Raw genomic sequence first — 25914 nt, forward strand, 5'->3', positions numbered from 1 at the left:
CAGGCCTGGACACAGGATGGGACACCTACAAGGAAGGGGATAGGGTGACAGCTGGGGAAGGAGGGTGCAGGTCAGCTGTGCATGGCCGCAGGAGAGGGCTATCCAGAAACCATGTGCAGCTGCTGCTGGATGGCGGCTGGGCAGGAAGAGGGACCCGCAGGCAGGGGTGCTGGGGGGAAGAAGAGGGACCTGCGGGCAGGGGTGCTGGGGGGGGAAGAGGGACCCTCGGGCAGGGGTGCTGTGGGGAGGAAGAGGGACCTGCGGGCAGGAGTGCTGGGGGGAAGAGGAACCCACGGGCAGGGGTGCTGGGGGGAAGAGGGACCCGCAGGCAGGGGTGCTGGGGGGAAGAGGGACCTGTGGGAGGATGATGGGGAGGAAGAGGGAGGAATGCCAGTTGCTGGCCTTCATGTGCCGCTGTGCGAGGGGCACTCGCCCCTGGAAGGGTGCAGTCAGGTCAGGGGCTGTGCCAGGGGTCCGTGTCTGCCCTGGTTTGGGAGCAGAGCGGGTCTGTCAGGGTCCGGGGTGGGGGTTGCAGAGGCCTCGTTCTGTTCCTGGGCCGGGGTGGCCACCTGTTTTAGGCGACTGTATTGAACCCACTGTGTTTTCTCCTGGGGGTCTTTGATCAAATGCCATCGCCTCCTCAGAGCTGCCCCTGCCCGTCCCCGTTAGCTCATGAGTCCTGCTTCTCTGCTCTGCCGTGCTCTTGCTGTGACATCTTCTGTGTCATCTGCGTCCATGCCATTCCCAACCCAGCCCTCCTGGTAGGGGGCACGTGAGAGAGTTGGAGGACCCCCTTCTCTTCCATCTCCCCCTTCCCATCCCCCTCCTATCTCCATCCCATCCTCTTTCTGTCCCATTCCATTTATCTCATCCCATTCCCTTTCCATCCCCTCCCCATCCTATTTCATCCCCCATCCTCATCCCATCTCCTTCCCTTCTCCATTCCATCCCCTTCCCGTCTCTGTCCCATTCCCATTCCATCCCCATCCCAGCCCATCCCAAGAATTGTGTTTTGAATGCAGTTTGGCTTACTCACTGTTGCTTGTTTTGGGGCCACACCTGGCACTGCTCAGGCCTACTCCTGTCTCTGCGCTCAGGAGTCACTCCTGGTGGGCTTGGGGACCGTGTGAGATTCCAGAATCTAACAGGCTCTCGAGTGCAAGGCAAGTGTCCTCCCCACTGACCTGTCACTCTGGGCCCTGGTTTTCTCTTTCGGTGGTGGTGGTTTAGCCTCGGTGCTTGTGGAACCACATGGAGCTCAAACCCCAATCACGTCGAGGCTCCATTTCTTGAGCTCCGAGGCCAACCCCCGCGCGGCAGGGCTGACCCAGGTGGCTGTGCTCATGGCCTGACTCCCTGACTTGGGGGCTGCAGGTGTTGCCTGGGGTTCCGAGGAGAAGCCGCAGGGCTCAGCTCCTTGGAGTGAGTGTTGAGCTGAGCAGCTGACCTGGGCCCTCTGGGCAGCCCCCTTGAGGGGCTGGAGCTGCCTCTGACTCTTCCCCGGCTCTGAGTCACCGGTAAGGCCAGCGCACCCTTATTTTTAGTGCTGTTGCTGTTGTGGGGCTGTAACCGTTAGCCAGTAAGAGACTTAAGGGAGGAGATAAACATTAATCTCCGGGCCTTCCCCTCGGCTGCCACCTCCGCATTGCTCGAAGCTATTCTGCACCTGCCTGGGCAGCCGGAGCTGGAGGGTGGGGTGCAGAGGGGTGCGTGGTCAGAGCCGAGGCTGGAGGCTGGCGGCATCGGTCAGTCCATCGACTTCCGGCTTCCATCTGGGTCAGACGAGGGGCTTCAGGCTGAACGGCTTGGCTGCTATGGGCCAGCCCCAGGACTGGGGGCATGGGAGACTCACTTTTTCCGCCGGCATCTGGAAGACTCAGGTCGCAGCGGGCGTGAGGGGTGCCCCTGCCTCAGCATCCCCACTTTCCGGCAGTCCCTGGGACTCGGCTGCGGGAGGGCACGATCCTGGTCCAGGGTCCTACGAACCCGAGGGTGACCCAGATCTTTGAGTCACTGGGCTGGATTATCTGGGCAGCTACATTAATCTCGGCGTGTCGCCATAGCCTCAGTCTCACTGAGTAGGACTGTAGTTAGCAGGCACGTGTGGAGAGAGTGCAGACACACCTTCTCATCCCTCACTGCTCACTCTGAGCTGCAGTAGGTCCCTTCTCTGGGCCTCAGTTTCATCACCTGTGAAGTGGGCTGTTTGCAGGTTCTGTTGTTTGAGGTTGAGGTTCGGGTGCGGAATTCCCCATCAAGGATGCTTGATGTGAAGGCATCTGCCTGGGGTTGGAGAGGTAACTGGGCTTTGTCTGCTCGGCTCCCTAACTTCCCGTGTGCATTTGTGGTGTGAGGTGGGGAAAGGGGGCGTGCAGCTCACACCCCACCAGCCATCCGTGCAACCTGAGCAGGTTGGTTTTGTTGTTGTTTGGAGACTAGACCTGGTGGTGCTCAGGGCTAAGACCTGGTAGGGCTTGGGGGACCATACGGGGTGTTGGGAATGGAACCCAGGTCTGCCGCATCAAGGCAATCGCCCTACTCTTGTTGAGGAGGGGAGAGCTTGGGGCACACCCGGCCAGTACGCAGGGGCTATGCCCAGATTGGTCCTGGGCACTAGGAGTTGCTCCCGACTGTCTTCAGGAACATGCATTGCTGGGACCGACTTATGGTCAGTGGGTGCGGGGCACGCACCTTAACCCTGTGCTGTCTCTCCAGCCCCTGCGTTCTCTTTTTGAAGGGCCATTGTCCCTGTCAGGGATGGAAGGATGCTGAGCAGCTCCCATCCTTCCCGCAGCTTTGGGAAGGATGAAGCAGGAAGCCAGACCTCTGCCTGGCACAGAGCAAACACTCGTTGTGACCGCGGCTGTTGCTCCTGCTGATCACTCTTCCTGCTGTTGGTGGGCTGTTCTGCCGTTGATCTCCCTCACATCTTGTGGAAGGCGCAGAGGGGGGGCTTTGGGGAGACAGGAGGGAGAAGAGCGTCACTGCAGAACAGAGGAGGAGGGGGAGGAGGAGGAGAAGGGGTGGCTTTGGGCTGGGTTCCTCCATGTCCCATGAGCCGAGAGGACGTCGGCAGCCAGGCTTCTCTTGGTCCTGCTGAGCCTCTGCCTTCCTGGACCGCTTGTTGGATCCAGGAACTTGGAATTTGGTTGTTTCACTTCAGTGGAGCAGCTCCAGGAACTTTTTGCCAAGCTGCTGAGCTTGCTTCAGCAATTGGCCAGTGGGGTCCTGATTTCTGTGAAGTGGACATGGTCCTGGCACCCACTGGGGTGTTGTGGGGGATGAATGAAAAAAATTTATCGCCCTGTGCATAGGTTTCCCGGTTAGCTGTTACTTTGATTTAAATACCATCTTTCCTTGGCTGTTGTGCGATGGGTGAAAGATGGAGCTCCTCCATGTTAGCTGCTACTTTATTTCAGATACTGTTTTTACCACTGTGGCTTTCTCAGGAGGCTGGGTAGGCCATCCCCCGCCCTGCCAGAGCCCTGGCAGCCCCTCCCACACCCCAAAGTCCCGCCATGCCTCTAGCCCTGCTCCCCAATATTCTGGATTTTCCAGAGCACACAGCTGCAAACGCAGCCACACAACAGCTCAATATCTTCAAACTACAATACTGGCAGTCTGGCAGTAGCACACCAGATTGGATGGGATGTAACATAGAAGTTAAACAATCTCGACTAACAAAAACAGTAACACAGAAGGCTTAACTTGTAACAACAGCTCAGTAAACCCCCAGAAAAGGATTTAATGTCCCCATGGTGAGATGCAAAAATTTTCACAAATTTTCCTCTGTGAAATATTTTTTGATCATTCCATTAGCCATTTAGTGGTAACAAGCAATGTAAAATAAGTTGTTGTGGACCTGCTGCTGGGGCAGGCGTGGGTGTTTGGAAAATGGAGACAAGGGTGGAGGGAAGGTGACAGTAGTGGTGGAATTGGTGTGGAATATGAACGCCTGGGACAAATCATTGTGAACGGTTTTGTAAACCACAGTGGTTAAAGTGTGTGTGTGGGGGGGGAGAAGAAATCTCTTGAAATCTAAAAGGATAATAATAATAAAAATAAATAAATGCCATCTTTACTCCGGTGTTGTGGAGATGAATGAAAAGATGTATTGAGACAGTAACAGTTGGAAATGATCATGCTGGACAAGAACTGACTGTTGAAAGTCCTTAAAAGAATATACATGATAACCTTTCAGTGTTCAGTGTCTGTATTGCAAACCACAGTGGTGGAAAGGAGAGAGAGAGAGAGGCAGGCTGGGTGGAGCTCGGGGTGATGGTGGGGGAACCTGGGGACACTGGTGCTGGGAAATGTACACTGGTGGGGGGATGGGCGTTGGAACACTGTGACTGAAACCCTATCATGAACAGCTTTGTAAGGGTCTATCTCACATTGATTCAACTAAAAAAAAATTTTTAAAATAGAAAAAAATTTTTCTACTGAGGCTCAAGAGATAGTCCAGTGGGTAAGGAACTTGCCTTGCATATGACCGAAGCGGGCTCTATCCCCAACACCCTGGTGGTCCCCAAACCCCTCCAGAAGCCCTTAACACTACCAGATTGGGGTGGGGGTGGCCTAACCTTACTCCTCCAAATAATAAGGATAAAAAGATTGAAAACAAGGGTTTCATTTGGTTCAAGAGAAAAGCGAAGAGGAGCGTATCGCCGCGTGCAGGAATGTCCGTGCCTGCGCCTGTTTATCTTTAGCAGCGTCTTCATCACCGCATCCTGGTCTCTGCAGCAGGGCTGGGAAAGATGCCGTGTGGCACCTGCTCAGGAAACCGTGCTCTCGCTTCACGTCCCTCACCCAGCGGGCTCTGCTGTGGTGTCGGGAACGGCCCGGGAGTCAGAGCCCAGCACAGCCAGGTGTTTCCTCCTCTGGAGAAAGGGGTCCTGGCCTTTGTCCAGCTGCTGAAGCCCCTGAGTGTGCAGGGAATCAGAGCTGCCAGGGGCTGCAGGCAGGCTGGCTGGCTAATAGCTTTTCTTCCTTCTGTATCTAGATCACCAGAAGCTAGAACGTGAGGCCCGGATATGCCGACTTCTGAAACATCCCAACATTGGTAAGTGCCCGTGCACGGGGACGCGGGGAAGGCAGTGGGCAGCTGCTCTTGTGGCAGGAGCCCCTCTTGGTCTTGGGGCTTGGTTCGCTGCATCTTTTGTCTTTGCCCCAGCAGGAGAAGAGTTGTGTCCTGCCCAAAGCCCGGGCACCGTTCTCATGTCAGGACCTGAGTGTGTCCACCCCGCCATGCGGCCAGGGCCGAGAGTGAGGTGTCTGAGTTGGCTGTGTTCCTGTGTGGTTGAGCTCTGGGCTGACCCTGCTGGGCCCTCCCCAGGGACCCTCCCAGGGTGATTGGGTTCAAGTTTTATGTCAGGACTTGGGGTTTTGCTCCGTGCCGGTGGCTTGCACACTCTGGGGGTTTCCATGCCGCTCCTGTTTGATTTCCCAGAGTTGGGAAAGCAAAACTGGCTTCCCGTCTGGCTCCCCAGGGTGGGAGTAGCTGGGGCCACTCGGATGGAGGAGGGAAAAAAGAATCCAGTAGAGAAGCAGAAGGGTTTCTCGCGGCTCTCCGTGATGTGGGGCTGTCCGACGGCCTGAGCAGCTTTGCCTGCCACAGCTCACTCTGGCTCCGTCCTGCATTGTTCAGCTGAAAAACGCCTTTGCCAAAAGCATTGGCCCCAATTTGGAGCTGCTCCGCGGGGACAGACACGGGGCTCGCCATGGTGTCAACCCGGTCTCGACTGGAGGCTGCCCGGCCCGAGCACCTCTGAGGTTTTCCCTGAAAGGCCTGAGTCATCACAAAGAACAACACGTGCTCCGTGCTCCTCGGGCCTGGCCTAAATAGCCTGGCTCCTATGGCGCCCCGGAGGCCGCTGCTCTGCTCGGCTGGTGGCCAGGCCCAGGAGGCGACTGGCCGCGGTGAGACCCTTCCTCCCGCCTGGCCAGCTCCTGCCTACGGTCGCCGAGGTCATCCCCCGGCCCAAGGGGAGCGGAGCGGCAGCTGGGTGGTAACCAGAACTGCAGCCATGCAGGGCTTTATAGATCCTAATCGGCAGCTTGGGTTACACGAGGAGCAGATTGCCACAGCCCGCCCGGTGCTGGAGGTTCTCTGCAGCCAACACCTCTCAGCAGGTCTCTGCAGTGAGGCCCCTGCAGGCAGCGTGGGGTCCCCAGCCTGTGTGGCTGGGGGGTGGGAGCCGCCTGCCACCATCTCCATAGCGGCCACGCCCCCAGGCTCATTCCGTTTTTACCAGCTCTGTGGGCGGAGAACATTTTTTATGACATTTTTTATGATTTGCCAATATTGGCAAATGAGATTTCACTTTTTTTTTTTTTTTTGAGAAACAAAAAATGTCTGGTCTTCTAGGCCAGAAGACCTGGCACCGTGTGTGGCTAGAAAGCTGCAGGGCCTGGTCACGTGGCCACCCACTTAGTCTGCGGGCCTCAGACCCTGCCACGCCTGGGATGGCTCGGGGCCCACACGGGCCCTGTTGGCTCGGGAGCCTGGGACCTGAACCCAGAGCGTCAGGACAAGAAGCAAAAAAAAGTCTGGGGTCGCTGCAACTCGGAGGGCACAGATGCGTTTGTGCTCCAGCACTGGGCTCCAGCTTTGGGGCAGGGAACTTGCTCTCCTTCTGCATCCGTGGCTGGTCATCGTGCAGGGAGGAGTGATGAAGGAGGCAGAAGCAGCACCTGTGGAGAGAGGGCCTGCTGGACCCCCAGAGGGTCCTGGTGAAGCGTCTGGAAAAGGCTCCAGTGGGAGTCTAGTGGTCAGGAGGTGTGAGGCTCACGTCTGTTCTAGAAATGGAATCGATGCTTATTCGCCTTTCAGGCTTTACTTGGTTTGAAGACTCTTCTCGTGGGCTGCCCGCAGTGCGGAAGTCTTGATGCGGGACTTTGGCCACGGCCAACTGCTTCCTCGGGAGGGAGACCTTGGACCCAGGCTGTGGGCCGGCTGCATGCACATTGTCCACAGGTGCGGCCTCGCCCCTGCTTCCATTCCAGCACTTCTGCCAGGTCCTGGGAGTGTCTTGACGCCATATTCTGGGGCCTGGGGGCAGGGAAAGGGGAGGAAGGGTCAGGTCTGTGCCAGGAGTGACCCGGCTTCCAGGAGAAATTGGGTCTTCTGAGGCGATGACAGAGCTGTGGGTGTCCACGGACCCTGACCCGGCTCATGACAAGAGATGAGGCAGTCTGTGTCCCCTGGTTTACTGTCCAGTCAGGGGGACAGTAAACCCCTGAGGACCCTTGAGGACCCACCAGGGCGGGGGAGTGGGGGTAGAGCGCCCCGCGCAGCCTCTGCGATGCTTGAATTCCGAAGGAAGTGTGAGGCAAGGCGCCCTCGATCCCCTCATAGACTCTTTCGCAGGGGTTAAGGCCAGTTGGAAGAGTGACATCTAATGCACACGCAGGGATCTAGTGAGGTGTCAGGGTTAGGTTCCCTGATGGTAGCAAATGTGCTGGGTTGGGCAGGGGGGCTGTAATGCCGTGGGCCCAGGGGGTGTGGGAGTTCTCTAGCCTCGCTTTTGCTGTGAACCAGCAGCTCACTGCCCTAAAGCACACACATGGAAAAAAGAAGCAGGCCCGTGTGTCAGGCACTTACACTGCAGAACGGAGCGCAGCCCCGGGAGAGCCGGGTGCAGGGCCCAGAGGCCACGGTGCTAATGGCCCGAAGCCTGCCCGGAGCGTGTGCTCCCTGGGCTCCATGCGCTGCCCGCGCTGCCTTCCCCTGACAGGCGGCTCTGTCCTCCCTTCCCGCCCTGTCTGGCGCCTTGCTTTGGGGCAGCGCATCTCAGACATCTCTGTGGCGCTTGCCAGTCACGGTGGAATCAAGCGAAACTTCACATTCTGCCGCCCAAGTCAGGGCTGAGCTTGGGCCGCCTCCGCCTGCCCCAGGTGTGGCCACACTGCAGCCACGGACACTGCCTCAGGTCCGAGTGTGGCATTCGCTGGTTTAGTAACGCAGGCACCAGCGTTGTCTCGCCCTCCCCCTTGGGGCTGTCATCAGAGCTTCTTCGTGAAATTGTTGTGAACTGGTTCAGTGAACCAAGGGCCTAGGAACTCGGGGAGATGATAGAAATGGAGATCACAGCTCCCAGAGTGACGGCGTTCTACCCCCCCACACCCCGCCGCAGCTTGGGACCAGAGCCCATTCTGCAGTCGGTAAGTGCAGCACCAGCCCATCGACAGGAGACACAGGGACTGGAATGGCTGGGCAGCACCCAGCCAGGCCGCCTGCTCAGCCACTGATGGGTCCCTGGGACCTCCCTCCTGACACCGGCACAGGCGCTTCTTGTAATGACAGCTCAGTGCTGTTTGAGGACCAGGACCTGTTAGTTTAAAAACCACAGCATATTGTTGGGGCTGAGGGAATGCAAATGAGGGAAAGGCACTTACCTTGTCGGCGACTCCCATGGCCATGGGCCTGGGTTCAAATTCCGGCCCCAGCAGCGGTCACACCCGAGCACCTCCAGGGGTAGCTTCTGGTGACACTAACACCCCTGCCCCCAAGATTAGAAAATCTGTGGCATATTGTTGGGTGATTTGAGTTTTTTGTTGGTTTTATTATTATTATTATTATTATTATTATTATTATTATTATTATTATTATTATTATTATTGCTGCGGCAGCCTTACCTGGTAGCGTTCAGGGACCACCACAACCAGTTGGTGGGGTGTGGCAGGGCCGCACTTAGGCCAGGATGGAACCAAGGGGATCCCTTGGGGGTCACTCCTGGCTCCTTGTCGGGTGGGTTTCGTTTTGGTTTGGTTTGGGGGCCACACCTGATGATGCTTAGGGCTCACTCCTGGCCCTGTGCACAGGGATCACTCCAGACAGACTTGGGGGTCCACCTGCGGCACTGGGGATCAAACCTGGGCCAGCCGCGTGCACAACAAACACCTTAACCCCTGTAGTGTCTCTCTGGCCCCTGCTGGTGGTTCTTAGAGTCCTGGGAGTAGAGTCTCCTGGGCATCGGGGTTGGTGGTGCAGCCTTGAAAGAACACTGACGAGGCTGACTGCTGGGATGCGGTGAACCAGCCCTCTCTAGCTCGCTGACCGCAGACTGGTGTGGCTCTCCTCCGTGCTCCTGCGTACTGGGCGGGGGCAGGCCAGAGCCTCTTTCCCTCAGGGTCCCACGCTGCCCCGCGGTGCAGGTGTGGGGTTCACCTCTGGCTTTCACGGGAGTGTGGTGGTCAGGCCTGCTTCGGGGAGCGCCTTGTGGGTGTGGAGTGGGTTGCCCCTGGCAGGGGTGTTGGGGGGCAGGCCTCAGGGAGGCCAGAGAGAAGGGACTCCCTGGCCGGCCTTTCTGCGCCTCCAGACAGTGGTTTGTCTGGTTTGTCGGCATCAGATCTCAGTTCTGTCATTCTTGGGCCGTGCGGCCAGTGTCTCAGCACCCCACGCGCGCACACACACACACACACGCACACACACAGGGTCGGCAGTGCATGCAGTTGTTTTCGGCGCAGGGTCTAGTGTGAAGAGATGGTTGCACAATGCGTGGCCAGTGGGCCTTGGGTCCCTCCTGTGTCCAGGCTGCCCAGGAGGTGCGGGCTCAAGACTTCTCTGGATTGAGGCCTTTGCTGATCTTTGCACCCTGGGCTGGGGCTTCGAGGATCTGGGACCGTCCCCTCCCCTCTCTGCACTACATCACCCCGGGGCGCACAGCCCTGCAGGTCTGGGGTTTCGTGTCCTGGGAGGGACAGGTGCTGGCCATGCGTCTGAGCACGGGCCTGGGGGACTCCGCTTGCTGCCCAGTTCCCAGCCCTACTGTCTTGGGCTGGGGGCTCCCTGGCAGGGGCGGCAAAACACACCACTGGGCCTGAGTCCTACTGAACCGCCCGCCACCGTTTGTCACTGCCCTAACGAAGCTGCTCTTTAGCTTCTGGGACAGCTGGTTTCCAGGGAATTATTTGTATTACACACTTTAATGCTTTTTAATAGCAAATTTTTAATTAAATGGAAAGTCCTTTTGGAAGCGAGGGAGAAGCAGCTGTGGTAGGGCTCAGCGTGAGGCACCGGCTTAGGCCAGAGAAGCACATGGGGCTGGGGGTGACGGGGCCTTGGGGGTGTCTGCTTGAGTGTGCCTGGGCTTGTTAACGGGGGACACAGGTCTGGCTGAAGTGCCCCCCAGTCCTGCAGGTCCAGAGAAACGTGAGTCTGTTTGCCCCAGGACAGAAAACAAATGGCTGGGTCCGGAGCCATAGTACAGCGGGGAGGGCACTTGCCTTGCATACGGCCAACCCGGGTTCGATCTCTGGTATCCCTTACGGTCCCCTGAGTCCCACCAGGAGTAATTCCTGAGTGCAGAGCCAGTAGTAACTGAGCATCTCCGGGTGTGACCCTGCTCCCCCAGTCCCCAGCAGAGAAACAACAGAAGAAAGCAAATGCCTGGAGAAGGGATGCAGAAGCCTGACCTGCTGGGAAGCTGCAGACACGCTGGGTCTGGGGGGGACTTGGGGCTCAGCAGCGAAAGGGAACAGGTGCTCAGCCTGGCCCCAGCATTGGCGGGTCAGCCCTGCGCAGCGAGATCCTCTCAGGTCTGTTCCTGGGGTATCCAGAGGCTGTCACGGGGTGGTCGGCAGCTTGACTGGCTTACCAGGGCAGAGTCGGGCAAGTCTTCTATACCCACATGCACACATGTGTACACAGACACACATACCCCTGTGTTCCCACACACACGCACAGTCCCTTCAGTGTTTCCCCCACACACTGCTGCCTTCCCAGTGGTCACTCGGGCTCTCCTGCCCCGTGGTGTGGTTTGTGACCCTCTCCATCTGTGTTTTTCTGTCGTTTGAGGGTGAGACTCCCAAGCTGCTCTTGGCGGGCCCCAGGGCCACTTCTGATGGCACTTGGCCCACCAGGTATTCAGTGCTCGGCCCCATGTGCTGAGAAGAAAACAGGGTCCCACACGGGCCTCCCCCATGCCGGCTCCTGGCCTCCCCTCGTGTTCTCATTGGAAGTAGAAGCGTGACCCCGTCTGGGCCCGTGGACCAGAGCCACAGGACAGGACAGAGCGTTTGTCTTGCATGCAGCCAACCCAGCTTCAATCCTCAGCATCGCCAAGGTGATCCCTGAGCACTGAATCAGGAGTCAGTCCTGCGTACCATCAGGTGTGGCTTCTAAGCCACAAACAGACAAAATTGGGTTCACAACTTGCCCCACATTCTCTTCGCCCTTTGGGAAGAGGGTTCATTCCCTGGGCCTGGCATCCCTTCGGGCAGGTGCCATGGTGCCGGTGTGTCAGACTCCTGGGCGGCTCTCAGGCTGCTGAGTCCCACCACCCAGTGGGAGACGCTGGCACTGCAGGCCTCCGTGACCCCTGACACTGCACACTGTCCCTGAGCACTGCTGGGCGAGCAAACCAGCAGACAGACAAGTCCCGTCTCCGGGCCCCGGGCCTGGCGTTGTTAGAAAATACTAGGAAGGGGCTGGAGCGATAGCACAACGGGGAGGGCGTTTGCCTTGCACGCAGCTGACTCGGGTTCAATTCCCAGCATCCCATATGGTCCCCTGAGCACCACCAGGAGTAATTCCTGAGTGCATGAGCCAGGAGTAACCTCTGAGCATCACTGAGTGTGACCCAAAAAGAAAAAATAAAAGAAGAAAATACTAGGAAAAGGCTGTATCGGGATCTCAGCAGCGGGGACCCGGTGCTGACCTCATACGACCCAGTGTCCTGTCTTCCTCGCCCCCCTGCCCTCCCGGCACGTCTGCAGCCCCCTCACGCCCATGCGCTCTGTCCTGCCGGGGTGCCCTGGGTGCTCTCCGGGAAGTGTCTGCCACATGCAGGGCATCCAGGACCACCCTTGCTGCTGTTTCCCCACAAACCCCCTCCTGCTTTCTCGTCTGTCTGAAGCAGGCAGTGACGGCTGGAAGCTCAGCCCAGTGGTCCCTATGTGGCGGGGCCGTCCCAGGAGCAGAATCCAGCGACGACGGGGCGGGCTGGGGGCACGGGGGGCTGGCAAGAGCCCGACTCTGCTGACGCGGTCTGTGTCCTCTCCTGCAGTGCGTCTCCATGACAGTATTTCTGAAGAAGGGTTCCACTACCTCGTGTTTGACCTGTAAGTGCCAGGATCTCAGGGTCTGGAGGGGTAGGGAGCGGGGGGCTCCCTGTGTGGGCCTGGGGGAAAGCTCTGGATTTGACTTCCTGTGGTGAGGGCGGAGAGCAGGGTGTGTCCCTCCCCCGCCCACCAGCTCCGGGCCTCAGCTCCTGCGCTTGCGTCCCGCCGCAGGCTTGGGCCTCGCTGTCCTCTGGCTCCCCATCATTGTCCTTAGAGGGAAGCTGACTGCCGGGTCGGCGTGTCCGTTGAAATTCTGGGAAGGCGAAGGGAGCTTTTATGAGTCACAAAATGGGCTCCAGGCGGTCTCTCCTCGCCAGTGCTGTGCCTCAGACCGTCAGAGTGGCTCTTGGTCTTCTCGCTCCTGTTAGCCTCCACCTCACACACTGTTCTGGCCACCGCCCCTGTGCCCGTCTCCGTGTCCGTTTGAGTGCGGCCGGGGGGCTTCCCCGGGCTTCTGCACCTTCATCCTGGCCCGAGTTGCTAACCCCGTGTGTTAGGGAAACATGCAGAAGCAAGGGCGGGCTCGGGCAGCCCAGGGAGAGACCCCGAGCCTTGAGACAGAGCCTGCACCGGGCTCCTCAGACACTCTTCCCCAGGCTGGCCTCTGAGCCTCTGAGCCTCTGAGCCTTGCGCCTGGTTCTTGCAGGGTAACTGGCGGGGAGCTGTTCGAAGACATCGTGGCCAGAGAGTACTACAGCGAGGCTGACGCCAGGTGAGGCCGGGGCCTCGGGTTCAGGCGTGAGTCGTGGCTCTGCGTCTGTTTGAATCGCCTGGGGAGGAGCACAAGAGCGCTTGTCTGTGCAGAGATTCTGCAAATCTGGACTGGGGGTGGGGGGCCCTTCTGTGGCCGTGATCATGAGTCAGAAGTGATAGCACAGCAGATAAGGCATTTGCCATGCACACAGCCAGTCCTGGTTTGATCCCGGCACCCCATATGGTTCCCCAGCCCCCGCCGGAGTGATCCCTGAGCCGAACCAGGAGTAAGCCCTGAGCACTACTGGTTGTGACTCACGGTCAATAAATAAAGAATTCTCAGATAAAGAGTTTTTTTGCAGAGGCCAGAGCGATAGTGCAGTGGGTAGGGCAGACTCAGGTTTGATCCCCAGCACCACGTATGGTCCCTCGAGCCTGCCAGGAGGAGTAAGCCCTGAGCAGAGCTGGGTGAGGCCCAAAATAAAAAACTTCTGTTGTAATGTTCTTACAAGTGTCCTTTCATTTCGCCCCAGAAATGGTCTTTTCCCTTCCCAGGAGCACCCGCAGGGGCCCTTCTGCCTCCTGCGATACCCCGTGCTGCATGTGGCTCGGCCGCCGGGGAGACTTAATGATGGTCCTGAAGGGGCAGACACGTGTGGGCCCCTGACCAGCAGAGCTCGGCCCGCAGTGCCGGCAGCGGTGGCCGCTGAGGCTCCGTCCCTGCCGGTCCCCCTCCCTCTCTGCCGCTCTCTTGGCCTGGCCTTCCTGCCTCAGCGCCTCCCTCAGTCCCCAGCTTTCTCTCGGGGTGAGGTGCCCTGTCGCCCCGCTTTTCCTCGTCCGCTGCAGTGCCTGTGGCTGGCTGGCGCTGGAGAGAGGAGCACGGCTCCCTCACAGATTTCCCAACGCTGGGACGCCAGTGTTTGCTGATCCACTTCAGATGCTCCAGCCTGGGGAGGAATGTCCAAGTGGGGCGCTGGATTCCAGTGCCAGCAGGGGAGAACGGGGGCTGCTGCGGGAGCCTGGCGGGGAGGCGGGAGAGCGGGGTGACTGCACCAGTGGGCTTGGCCGGCACTGCTGGGACACTTCGCACTTTTGCCATTTTTGGCCAGAAGGTTCTCCCTGCGAGCCAGGCTCGTTCTAATTATACATTTCTGTGGAGACTCGCTCTTGAGCTCAGTCGCGGAGGCTCGTTGGCCAGCTGTGGGGCTGGGTCCCCAAGGGAGGCCTAGTGACCATCTCCGGCCCGCGCTCACCACTAAGTGCCCAGCGCCGCTTGGAGCCCATCTGGGGGTGCTGGACGGTCTGAGACCACCTGCGGGGGCTTCCACAGACAGGGCTCTGGTGGGTCCACACTGCTGCTCTTGAGGTCAGAGCATCTGGGTCGTCTTTTAGTTTGGTGGCCGCCTCTCCGAGCCCAGCACAGGAGAGCTTGAGCAGTAGCCCTGGCGCGTCCCCTGGCAGACCATCAGCACCCACCTCCTCTGTTGGCATCACCTGCAGTGTCTCCTGGGCATAAAATTATTCCTGTTTTTTCTTTCTTGGTTTTGGGCCACACCCAGCAGCACTCAGGACTTACTCCTGGCTCTGCACTCAGGGATCACTCCTGGTGGGGCTCCGGGGACCCTGTGGGTTGCCAGGGATCAGACCCGGGTCTGCGGGGTATAAGGCAAGTGCCCTACCCAGTGTGCTCTATCGCTCCGGCCCCTGTCCCTCATTTTTCACTGCTCTCGAGAACCAGCCCTTGGGCTGCCGAGTATGATTCTGGCAAGGCAGAGGGCCTGAGGCAGGAAGCAACCGTCAGAACTGGGTCGGACTTGGTCTTTCCCAGTATAAAATCCTCTTAGGACAGGTTTATTCCTGCCTCGGGCATGTGGCAGAGGTCTATGGAGGGTCTCGGGTCTTGGTTTCCTTGATATCTCCCGCAAGCTTCTTCTCCAGGAATGGGTGTGTGTGTATGTGTCTGTGTCTCTGTGTGTCTGTGTGTGCGCGTGTGCATGTCTGTGTCTGTGTGTCTGTGCTGGAGTTGGGGGTGAAGAGAGAGAAAGGTGTGGGATGGTGTTTCTCAGAAGTCTGGAAACAGACTGGAGGTGTCACACCTCTGCAGCCCACGGGTGTGCGGCTGGCTCAGTTCTAACTGCAGGAAACACTGGAGAAATCACTTAACCTGCCTGCGCCTCAGTTTCCTCATCTGTGGGACCCTGTGATGCCCAAGTCTGCGGCTCCAGGGTGCTCCATGATTCTCTGAGCACTTGTCATCCCACGGTTCAGGTTCTCATCTGCAGTATGCGTCGTGGAGGAGGCGGTTGACTCTGCATTGACGTCTCTCTTCCTCTCACCCCTGCAGCCACTGTATACATCAGATTCTGGAGAGTGTTAACCACATCCACCAGCATGACATCGTCCACCGGGACCTCAAGGTAGGAGCGCCCCTGGCTCCCCGCCAGCAGCCTCCGGTTTGTGAATTGTTGGCGCCACCTGGTGTCGATTGCTGGTACTGCGAGGGCCCACTTGGGGTTGCTGGCTGGTGCCTCACGGGGGTCCTCCCTCTCCCTTCTGCAGCCCGAGAACCTGCTGCTGGCAAGTAAATGCAAGGGTGCTGCTGTCAAACTGGCTGACTTTGGCCTGGCCATTGAAGTGCAGGGAGAGCAACAGGCTTGGTTTGGTAAGGGCGACCTGTCTTCCTGCAATGTCGCCCCACCCTTCCTCCTCCTCCGGATCTGCCTTCCTCTCTCAGAACCGGAAGCCAGACCCAAATGGTCCTGGCCTGCTCGGAAGGAGACTGAAGGCGGGGAGGATGCAGAGCTCCCCTGGGCCCTGGCCCCGTGTGCCCTGGGAGTCCTGAGTGCAGCTGCTTTCTGCGCTGTCTTCACTGCCCCAGGGGAGGGGGGGTCCGCGTGGGCGTGCAGGCTGGCCCTCTGAATGCACACTGCCCTGGTGCTCTCAGCAGAGCAGTGGGAGCGAGAGGCGGCAGGGGTGAGGTGGGGCGGGGACTGTTATGGATTCCAGGAGGGAGAAAGTGGGTTCAGTGCACCTCTGCCCTCTCTTCTGCAGGCTTTGCTGGCACCCCAGGTTACTTGTCCCCCGAGGTGTTGAGGAAAGATCCCTATGGAAAACCTGTGGATATCTGGGCCTGCGGTAAGCCCACGCCACACCCAGCTTTGCGGTGATCAGGGCCCCCGATTCTAGGGATGGCGAGGAAGGAAGCGGCATTCATTGCTCATCCTGGTGTGTGAGATGCAGGGTCAGCTGCCGGGCCTGGGATGCTCATTCCCATCACACTCTCCTCCCGACTGAGGTGCTTCCTCCACTCAGTCCTGTCCGTGTCCTTATTATTTTTAGTTTTGGGGCCACACCTGGTGGTGCTCAGGGCTTATCCTGGCCCTGTATCCGCACCCAGGGATCCCTCCTGGCGGGCAACCCTTTGGGATGCCAGAGATAGAACCTGGATCAGCTGCATGCAAGGCAAGCCCCTGCCCACTAACTGTTCCTCCAGCCTCCACGGTCACGTCCTTCTAAAGAGCATCTGTCCACACCTTGGAGAACAGGAGGCACCTGAGAAGTGTCTGTTAAGCCAGGGTGACGAGAGCAGAGCAGCCCGGGAGGGGCACGATGCCCGCTCCTGCCTCTGAGCCCCAGGGGCGTTCCCTGACTGACCGCAGTGACCTGGATTCTGTCTCCCAGGGGTCATCCTGTACATCCTCCTCGTGGGCTACCCCCCCTTCTGGGATGAGGATCAACACAAGCTCTACCAGCAGATCAAGGCCGGAGCCTATGACGTAAGGACGTGTTTGCACCTGCTCTGAGCTCCCTCCACCGAGACAGAGGGGCAGCTTTGAGAACGGGGGTGGGCATGCTGCTCTCAGCTCTGGCATCCCGCGTCTGCAGGGAGCAGTGCAGCGATGCTCAGGGGCACTCCTGCCTTGCACGGGGTGTTTGGGACCAAGGCCAGCACCCTCCCCACTCTGTTACCTGTTTCCTCCCCCGAGAGGCGGAGCCGACAGCAGAGGATGCCGGGGTCTGCTTCCTGTGCCGTGCGGATGTCCTGGCCTTGCTAATTACGCTGTTTCTGTCCCCTGGTGCCCCCTGCCACCCCCGTCTTCAAGTCAGCGCAGGCATAGGGGTCCCTGGGACTTCGCCCGCTCCGCTGGGCAGCATTAGGCTACCCAGAGTAGCCCAGTTCCGAGGCACTGGGGCAGAGGCAGAGCCTGTGGGGGGGGTGAGAGGCGCACCCACCCACCTCCCACTCTGTTCCCGCTCCCTAGTTCCCGTCCCCCGAGTGGGACACGGTGACTCCAGAAGCCAAGAATTTGATCAATCAGATGCTGACCATCAACCCCGCCAAGCGCATCACCGCCGACCAGGCTCTCAAGCACCCTTGGGTCTGCGTAAGTGTCACGGAGATGATGGTGTCGCCTTCTATGGAGGCGCCCCGCTCTCCCTCTCTTCTAAATCCAGGTGACGTTGGTCTGTAGGACTGTGATTCTGGGTCTATAGGCTCTTGCTTCTTCAGATGTTCGTGGTCACTCTGTGGCCACCAGCCAGTCGCCAGCATTGTGCCACCATGGTCCATTAGGCCTCGCTTACCTCCTTTCAGAGAAAACAGGAAGCTAGCACCGAAGTGCTAGTCCAGTGGGTAAAAGCATTTGCCTGGCATGCGGCCAATCCTGATTTGATCCCCAGCATCCCACATAGGGTCCCCCGAGTCCGCCAGGAGTAATTCCTGAGTCAGAGCCAGTTGTAATCCCTGAGCATTGTTGGGTGTGGGCCCCCCAAAACCAAAGCAGTTCCAGGATCACCTTCCTGGATTTCTAGCGAGTTGGTGGGCGCCTTGCGGAGGGCCAGTGGCCGCTGCTTGTGGCAGGCTGAGACTTGTGGGAGAGGGCCCAGGCCACCCTGCAGGCACTCGTACGGCAGCTCTGAGAGCAGGCAGAGCCCAGCGGGAGCTGGCAGCGGGCAGCAGACACTCTCCTCTCTGCACTCAGTCCTCGAAGTGAGACCCAGTTGGAAGGGGAGCCTCGTGTGGCTGTGTGTGGAGCTGATGAGGGTCAACACGATTTTTCTGTGCGATTCTGCAAAGCAACAGTTTCTCCAGCGGGGAGGAAGGCCTGCCGCTCATTCCCTCCTCCCCCCATACACACACACCCAGCCCGCTGTTCCTCTGTCCTTCTCGTGCTTAGTGAAAGCCTCTTTGATGCTGGCCCCCTGTGAGTCTGCTGGAGGCACAGAGATGAATGAGGCATCGACCTTCCCCTGCGGGCATGTGGGGCGACAGGCACTCCCGGCTGTGTCTGAGCACACAGGAATTCCTCCCGTCCCCGGTGAGCAGTGTGGTGCCTGAGGGCTGCGTAGAGGAGGTGACTTCTGGTTTTGTTGTCTTTTTGGTTTGGGATCCACACCTGGCAGTGCTCAGGGGTTACTTCTGACTCTGTGCTCAGGGATCATTCCTGGCAGACTTGAGGGACCATATGGGTGGCAAGGATTGAACCAGTATTGGTCACACGTAAGGCAAATGTGGGAGGATGGGTACACAGGGTTAGCACCTGTGTACTCTGGCCCCAAGGAAGTGACTTCTGACCTAGTCCTTGGCCTGAGTGTCCTGGGAAGATGGTGTGAGGGCAGCGGTCAGTGTGGTCCAGGGCCATGGAAGATTGTGGTAAGTCTAAGAAGAGTGAAGTCATTCGGCCAGAGATGAAGATAAGATGCAGGAATCTGGGGCTGGAGCAGTGGAACAGCAGGTAGGGCACATGCCACTCTGCAGAGCCAGGAGTAAGTGTGGCCAGGTGTGGCCCCCAAACAGAACAGCTGCAGGAATATCAGAGACTGAAAGCGAAAGATGGAATGGTAAAGAAGTTGTGCCTCTGAGTTTGGATTTTCCTCTGAAAGTATAGGGAAGCATTTCAGGATTTTTTTTTTCTTTTTGGGTCACACCCAGTAATGCTCAGGTTACTCCTGGCTTTGCACTCAGGAATTACTCCTGGTGGTGCTAGGGTGCTTGGGGGACCATATGGGATGTCGGGGATTGAACCTGGGTTAGCTGCGTGCAAGACAAACACCCTACCCGCTGTATTATCGCTCCGGCCCCCATTTCAGGGCTTTAAAGAAGGAGTGGAGTTTGCAATTAAGGGCATCACTTGGGAAGCTGTGTGAACAATGTTTCTGGAGAGGTCAGCAGTGGAGGCAGTGGACTCCAGAAGCTGTGTGATTGTCCGTGCACGAGCAGATGAGGCCGTCCACACATGTGGGCTCGCGTCTGTGCTGGTCAGACCCACTATGGGCGTCTGTTGCTTCACTCGAAGCAGAAATGGCCCCGGAGCAGCAGCACTTAGTGACAGGGAGAGTTGAAGGAAGCAGTGGAGGGGACTGGGAATGAGAACCGTCCTGAGGGGGAGCAGAGCGGAAGCGCCTAGGAAACGGGGGTCTCATTAAGGAAGCCTGTGCAGTCAGGCTGTGGAAGTGTAAGGGTGGAAAAGAATCCTCTGCTCAGGCCAATTTGAGGCCCTGTTTCATCGAGCAAGGCCATGGTGTGAGAGGAGTTTGAAGCCTGTAAGAAGGAAGGGGGGCAGGGCAGTGATGGGAATAGGAAATGGTGCTGTTGTTTTCCTTCCTTTGTTTTGGGGCCACATCCTGCAATGCTCAAGGGCTACTCCTGGCTCTGCACTCAAGAATCACTCCTGGCACAGTGCTCAGGAGGTTGGGGATGCATATGGGGCCCTGGGATTGAACCCAGGTTGGCCCTGTGCAAGGCAAGCGCCCTGCCCACTGGACTATCTCTCTGGCCCCAGGTGTGGTACTATTTAAATATTTGTTTATTTTGTGGTTTGGGTTCACACCCAGCAATGTTCAGGGGATACTCCTGGCTCTGCACTCCAAAATGACTCCTGGCAGTGCTGGGCCGGGGTGGGGGGTGGGGGGGGTGGGAGACCATATGGGTCGGCCTGCATCTTACCCACTGTGCTATCTCTCCAGTCCCAGGTGTATGTGGGGGCAGCGGTGCTTGCCTTGCATGTAGCTGGCCCAGATTTAATCCCCGGCATCCGTATGATCCCCTGAACCCTGCCAGGGAGTCATCCCTGGGTGCAGAGCCAGGAGTCAGCCCCAAGTACTGCCAGTGTGCCCCCACCAACAAAAAAATGAGGTTTAACATACTGGGTAATTAAGGAAACGAAGGTGGTTAAGCTTTGGTTGGCTCAAAGAGAAGGAGGGCTCCGGACCCCAGGCTCCCGGGTGAAGAAGCCACAGAGACCAGGGTTAAGGATCAGCTCTCAGGTACAGGCCAGAGCTGACGTTTTTAGGGAGTTGCTCGTTTGTCTCTGGGAAATTCTGCCTTGGAGGAGGGAGTCACAGAAGACTCGGGGCTGTTTGATTGTTGCTTAGCAACCAGTGTAGAAAGTGGGCGAGGACAGAGGCTTGTGACCTGCGATTGTGGGTCCAGACTAGAAGTTGAAAGATAAACTTTCTTCAGCAGGCTGGCTAAGGAGGGCTATGAAAGTGGTCACTCAAGAATGAGAAATGGTGGGGAAAAAGAAGCTGGGAAATAGCGCCTGAGACATAGTACAGCGGTCAGGGCACTTTGCAAGCAGCTGACCCAGGTTCGATCTCCAGCACCGCATATGGTCCCCTGAACCCTGCCAGGGAGTGATTCCCTGAGCACAGAACCAGGAGTAGCTCCTCGGTGCCATCTTGTATAGTCCAAACACTCCCTCCACAAAAAGAAAAGAAAGAATTTGGAGACATGCTGCGGACAGGGCTTGTGGCTCAGTGGAAAGACAGACGCGTGCACGTGTCCCGTGCATCTCAGTAGCCCCGAGGACATCCCTGTGTTAGGGTACTATTTATTAATGGGTGCTTGTATTGATGACCCTGAGTCATCAGAGAAATGTCCACCATGTCCAGTAGACACAGTTTAAGGAAGAAGTTAGCAGTGATCGTTGAAGGGAGATGCACTGGACAGACGGACCCTGCAGGGCACAGCTCCTGCGTCCCGGAGCACAGCTTCACTCAGGAGCTTCGGCCCGCTGGTCGGCCTCTGGAGCTCTGCAGGTGCTCGGTTGGGTCAGGGGGGCCTGCTAGAGGCCCCGTCACCGGGACACACTCTCCCATCCCGGCTTCCGCCTCCCAGAGGACGAGTGCGCAGTCCCGTGCCCTGCGTCCAGCTCTGGTGACAGGTGACGTGCTCATCTCCAGCATCTGTCCTGGCCTTGAATCGCTCTAGACTTATTTTTGGATGTAGGACCTCATTTTCTCTCCTTGGGAGCCATGCTGCGGTGACCAAACGTAAGACCCTTGGTGCCAGGTGAGGGGTCGAGGAGGTGTCCAGGGCCTCACGGCCTTGTCCATTTATCTCCCTTCCAGCAACGGTCCACGGTGGCATCCATGATGCACCGCCAGGAGACGGTGGAGTGTCTGCGCAAGTTCAACGCACGGAGAAAACTGAAGGTGAGTCTTCCCTCCCGGGCCGCTGGCACCCTCAGAGCAGGCTGGAGGGGGTCAGAGCTGTAGGACAGCAGGTAAGGGGTTTGCCCTGTGCACAGCCAGACCAGGCTCCATCCCTGGTATCCCCTCTGGTCCCCGAGCACTGCCAGGAATCATCTCTGAGAGCCAGGAGTGAGCCCTGAGCTACACCAGGTGTAGCGCCCCCAAAACCAAAATAAAATCAGTCTTTAGCTGTGAGCCCTGCCTGGCCGCAGGAAGTAGCGCCGTCCCTCGGGGCTGAGTGGGCAGGTCGGTCAAACTGGCGGCTTCGGGGGCTCTGCTGCGTTCACAGCCCCTCTTCTCTCCCCAGGGTGCCATCCTCACCACCATGCTTGTCTCCAGGAACTTCTCAGGTATGTTTTCCCAGGCGTGCACTCGAGTCTACCCAGGTGAGTGGGTCTGATGGGGGCATCACCCTCCTGGGCCCTGCCAGCACGCGGAGGGCATTCGAGGAGTTTCAGGCACCTGAGGACCCTGTTTCGAGGGGCTGCGGCTGCGGCTTCAGGATGGGCTTTCAGCCTGAGTTCATACTGATGAGTCCCGCATCCTCGAACCTCTCCAGACGCAGCCCGCCCAGCCTCCCTTTGGATTCTTCTCGGGTTCTCCGAAGACCCTCAGCCCTGGAGGAGTTGAGGCCGTTTCTAGGGTGCGGGGGAGAGAGACAGGCTGTGGAGTGGCTCTGCTCAGTGGCTGCCATTGGTCTGTCCACTACGTGCGGTTCTCTGCTTGGCTGTGTCCACGTGGCCTGAGCAGCAGGAGTTACTCCAGCTGCCCAAACCTTCAGCAGCGACTGCCTAAGTGCTGTGACATCGAGGCTGAGAGTGAAGCCGACGGCAGACGAGGGGAGGGGACTCGCTCACGTTCACACGGGCAGTCGGGACCGTTGGGTGCCGCCATCCGTCCACCATTGGACTTGACCTTTCTTTTTACGATGCAAGACACTCCACCTGCCCCTTCCCATCCTTTCCGTTGTTGTTTGCCCTCAGTTGGGAAATGCAGTGATTTTCCATGAGTCTCGGCAGTTCGTAACCAGAGAGAGATTTCTTCCCAGCTTGCCTGTCCCTGGGTCTCCGTCCCTCTAACTCGCAGCTGTTTTGGTCCAAGCCCTCTCCCCCCATTCTCCTAACCAGACTCCCTCCCTGCTTTCCTCCTGCACTGCCGTGGACGGGGGGCTTGTGCGGGAGCGCTTGGGTAGACATGGCTCCCTAGAGCTTGAGCACTCACAGCTCGTCCGTCCATCCGTCCATGCTGGTTCCAGGTAACCCCGAGGCGGCCATGGGGGAGAGGACCTGGGGCCCAGGTGAGAGTCAGGACAGTGTCCCACCTCACACCCATGCGTCCGAACCCGGCGGGCAGTGAGCCCGGGGTCCCTCGCACGCTGTGAGCGGCGTGGTGGCGCCTGGCTGCTCGTGTCAGACGGAGCTGTGTGGCCCCGATGGTGCTTCTGCCTCAGTTCGCGAGTGTTTCTGAGGACTCGGGAGCTGTGTCTCCCTGCTCTGAGGGGAGTGCGCACAGGCGGCTGCTTCTCTCCCTCAGCCTGGGAGTTTTTTGGTTTTGGTTTTGATTTTGGTTTTTATTGCCTGGGAAATGTGCCTCAAGCCCAGACCTCCGGCCTTCACCTCAGCCTCATTGTCCTAGATTCAGGAACGGCGGCTCTGTGAGGACTCGCCCCGAAGTCCCTTTTCCCCTTGTGTCCAGGCCCCTATGGCCAGCCCAGGGTGCTCCCTTCCAGTGCTCGGACAGAGAAAAACGGTGTCTGTCTGCGGCGCCTCGCGAAGGCCGTGGGTGCAGTCAGGGAGAAGGCACCTTTCCCGAGGGGCTCGGCTGCTTTCTGAATCCAGCCCAGATGCGGGGTCCTGTCAGCCCTGTGCTGCAGAGGTGCTGGCGAGGTCAGGGCTCCCCTAGCCCCCGTCTCCCCCCTCAGAACCGCGCGTGGTGCCAGCCAAGAGGGAGAGCCCCGTGCTGCCTCTGAGGCGCTGGGGGACACGGCCTGTCAGTGAGCTTAGCTTGGCGGCCTCTCCCAGAGGACAGGACTGTCCTTGGCTCGGGCTCGCTGACTGATGCCCCTCAGAGGGGAAGATGGGAGAGACGCGCTTAGTTCCCCCAGCCTCAGAAGGGGCTGAGCCCCGCCGGTCCCCTCCGGCTCGCCTGCTCCTGGCGCGGCCGCCTCGGCTCCCGCGGGCTTGGCGGGCTTGGCTGGGCGGCCAGCCGGGCTTGCTCCTGCTTGGCGGCGCTGTGCACTGAGACTGTGTCCCCTCAGTTGGCAGGCAGAGCTCCGCCCCCGCCTCGCCTGCCGCGAGCGCCGCCGGCCTGGCCGGGCAAGGTACGTGGCATGAGACCTCCCCGCCCGCCTGTGCCAGTCCCCCGCGCATGCCAGGCCCCCTCACCAGGGAGGCGAGTCCCGTGCTTGCGGGCTGACGGGGCATGCCGCACGGACCACCTAACTTGGCATCCGCGAGCACACGGTGTCCCGGAGCCCCCGCCCCTAACCAGCCGTGCATGCTGGGCGCCTGCCAGCTCTCAGGGGCACAGTGGCCTGGGGACACAGGGCTGGGCACTAGGATTCTCCTAGGCCCCAGAGCTGCTCTGCGGTAAGGCTGGGGCTGACGGGGCCCCCAGATACAAGCCCCGGGGTCAGTGCTCAGGCCAAGCCTCGGCAGCTTTGGGGGAGCCCCCCCAAAAAACAAAGGAGGCCACGGCCCTCAGAAGGATGGCGCCTCCAGGCTGGAGTGATAGCACAGCGGGTAGGGCATTTGCCTTGCACGCGGCCGACCCGGGTTCGATTCCCAGCATCCCATATGGTCCCCTGAGCACTGCCAGGAGTAATTCCTGAGTGCAGAGCCTGGAGTGACCCCTGTGCATTGCCGGGTGTGACCCAAAAAGAAAAAAAGACAAAAGAAGGATGGAGCCTAGCACCACAGCCTCCCGCTCGGAAGGGCCATAGGGAAGGGGCACGAGCCGCAGAGCTGGCAGCCCTGAGTTTGGATCAGGCAAATGCCCCCGGCTCTCCTGGCTCCCAAGGGGCGAGCAAGCGCCTCTCTCCACCCTGCCTGGCAGAGCCAGCTCATTTCCTGGGAGCTGGGTTAAAAAAAAAAAAAAAAGAAAATCCTAACATCAGGACCCCACGCCAGTCTCCCGAGGGCAGGCAGCAGAGGCATTTTTGTTGCTCTTGCTGGGGTATTTTTCCTCTTTCCAAGTGATTTTAAAGGAGAGCTGGAGTGCAGAACTCGGGTGCTCCACACCCTTCTCACAGGAGGCGGCGGACATTGTAGCAGCCCGGCAGGGGGTACGTGCGTCTCACGTCCACCCCTCTTGACCGGAGCTAAGACCATTTGGGGGGCTGCAGGGGCAGGACTTCCCCGCCCCTGTCACCTGGGAGAGATGGCACCCAGCCTGCATAGGAAAGGCCACTCGCAGGGGAGTGTGGCGGCAGAGTCGGGGTGACACTTAACACTGAGCACTTGCTATGTGCTGAGCACTGTGCTTGGTGCCCTTCCTGCATGATCCCACAGACTTCCAGCACTCCCCACTGACCAAGGCCCCATTCCATCCCATTTGGTAGCTAGGAATTAACTGAGGTTCAGAGAGGTTCAGCAGTTCACTCAAGTCACACAGCTAGCAGGCAGGGGAACCAAGACACCAACCCTGCGAAGACCACGGGGATGAGGCATTTGGGTGGGTCGCGCTGCCCCGTGTGTTCCCCCGAGCCCCCACCGGCTGTCTCCCATCGCCCTGCGGCCTCTGTGCCGGCAGGCGCCACAGTGATCCCTGCACGGAGCTGCCCCTGTGCCTGTCGGAACACCCCTGGCGGCCAGGACGCCGCGAGCCTGGGGAAGGTCTGCCCCCGGCGGGACCCTCCTGCAAGGTGGTCTTGGTCTGTCTGTGTCGTCTGTCTTCACGCCTGGTCTCCTTCGTGCACTGTGACATTCTTGTTTCTTGAGAACACTCGGAGATGTCTTGCATCCTTCCAGCTTGGCCGTCCCGAGACCCTCCGTGGCATCTTGGGAGGGAGCGCGCCCCTCCCCCATCCCCAGGTGGCTGCGTCTGGACACGTGGTTCCCCCCTCGTCGGCACACTGTGTCCCTGTTTCTGCTCAGTCCGGTTCAGTCTTGGGGGGCGGGGGTGTGCCCTGCAGATTCAGTGCTGCTTAAGGTGTCTTTCTTGCTTTGTGGGGCCACTTGGAGGGGCCTCTTCCTGGGGCTGCCGGAGCCCATGGCCGGCGCCATCCCGCCAGACTGCAGGTTGGGGAGAGGCTCCCTGCACGAGGCTTGATTTTCTTCTTTGTTTTTCACAGCTGCCAAAAGCCTATTGAATAAGAAGTCAGATGGTGGCGTCAAGGTAGGTGGCTCTGCCCCCACTCCTGCCCCACCCCCTCCCCGCACCCCTGCAGTCCCACCTTCGCCTCGACACCCTGTTCTTCCCACCTTCCCTGGGCACCTTCCATCCTTGCTTCTCTGCTTGAATCCAGAAACCTTTGTGTGTGGAACAGCAGGTTTCACTGGCCTGCAGGGCAGAGGGGGTGGGGTGCTCCCGGGGCCAGTTTCAGAATCCAGCTCTTGTCAACTCGAATTTGAATCCCAGCCTCACTGGGGAAAGACTCAGGAAAGGGGTCCAAATCCGACTCTGAAACTGCCTTCCAGATACAGGTCTCATCTCCAGAGCTGGGCTCTCAGTGGCGGAGTAGGA

At 59.0% G+C, this 25914-nt stretch overlaps 1 protein-coding gene across 21 annotated transcripts in view; it reads left to right on the forward strand.

Moving 5' to 3' along the window:
- CAMK2G (calcium/calmodulin dependent protein kinase II gamma) overlaps positions 1–25914 on the forward strand; it is a 56492-nt gene that overhangs the window by 8923 nt on the left and 21655 nt on the right. For 11 of the 21 annotated variants that reach the window (XM_055133439.1, XM_055133425.1, XM_055133434.1 and 8 more), the window contains exons 3-14: positions 5003–5062; positions 12009–12063; positions 12710–12775; positions 15101–15173; positions 15316–15418; positions 15808–15891; positions 16438–16532; positions 17019–17141; positions 21109–21192; positions 21539–21581; positions 23489–23551; positions 25523–25566. In XM_055133439.1, coding sequence (XP_054989414.1) covers positions 5003–5062; positions 12009–12063; positions 12710–12775; positions 15101–15173; positions 15316–15418; positions 15808–15891; positions 16438–16532; positions 17019–17141; positions 21109–21192; positions 21539–21581; positions 23489–23551; positions 25523–25566 — 893 coding nt within the window. The remainder of the gene's footprint in view (positions 1–5002; positions 5063–12008; positions 12064–12709; positions 12776–15100; positions 15174–15315; positions 15419–15807; positions 15892–16437; positions 16533–17018; positions 17142–21108; positions 21193–21538; positions 21582–23488; positions 23552–25522; positions 25567–25914) is intronic. The other 10 variants (XM_055133447.1, XM_055133446.1, XM_055133427.1 and 7 more) reach the window with 1 other exon arrangement.

The sequence above is a fragment of the Sorex araneus genome, chromosome 3 (assembly GCF_027595985.1).
Source record: "Sorex araneus isolate mSorAra2 chromosome 3, mSorAra2.pri, whole genome shotgun sequence".
Lineage (NCBI taxonomy): Eukaryota > Metazoa > Chordata > Mammalia > Eulipotyphla > Soricidae > Sorex > Sorex araneus.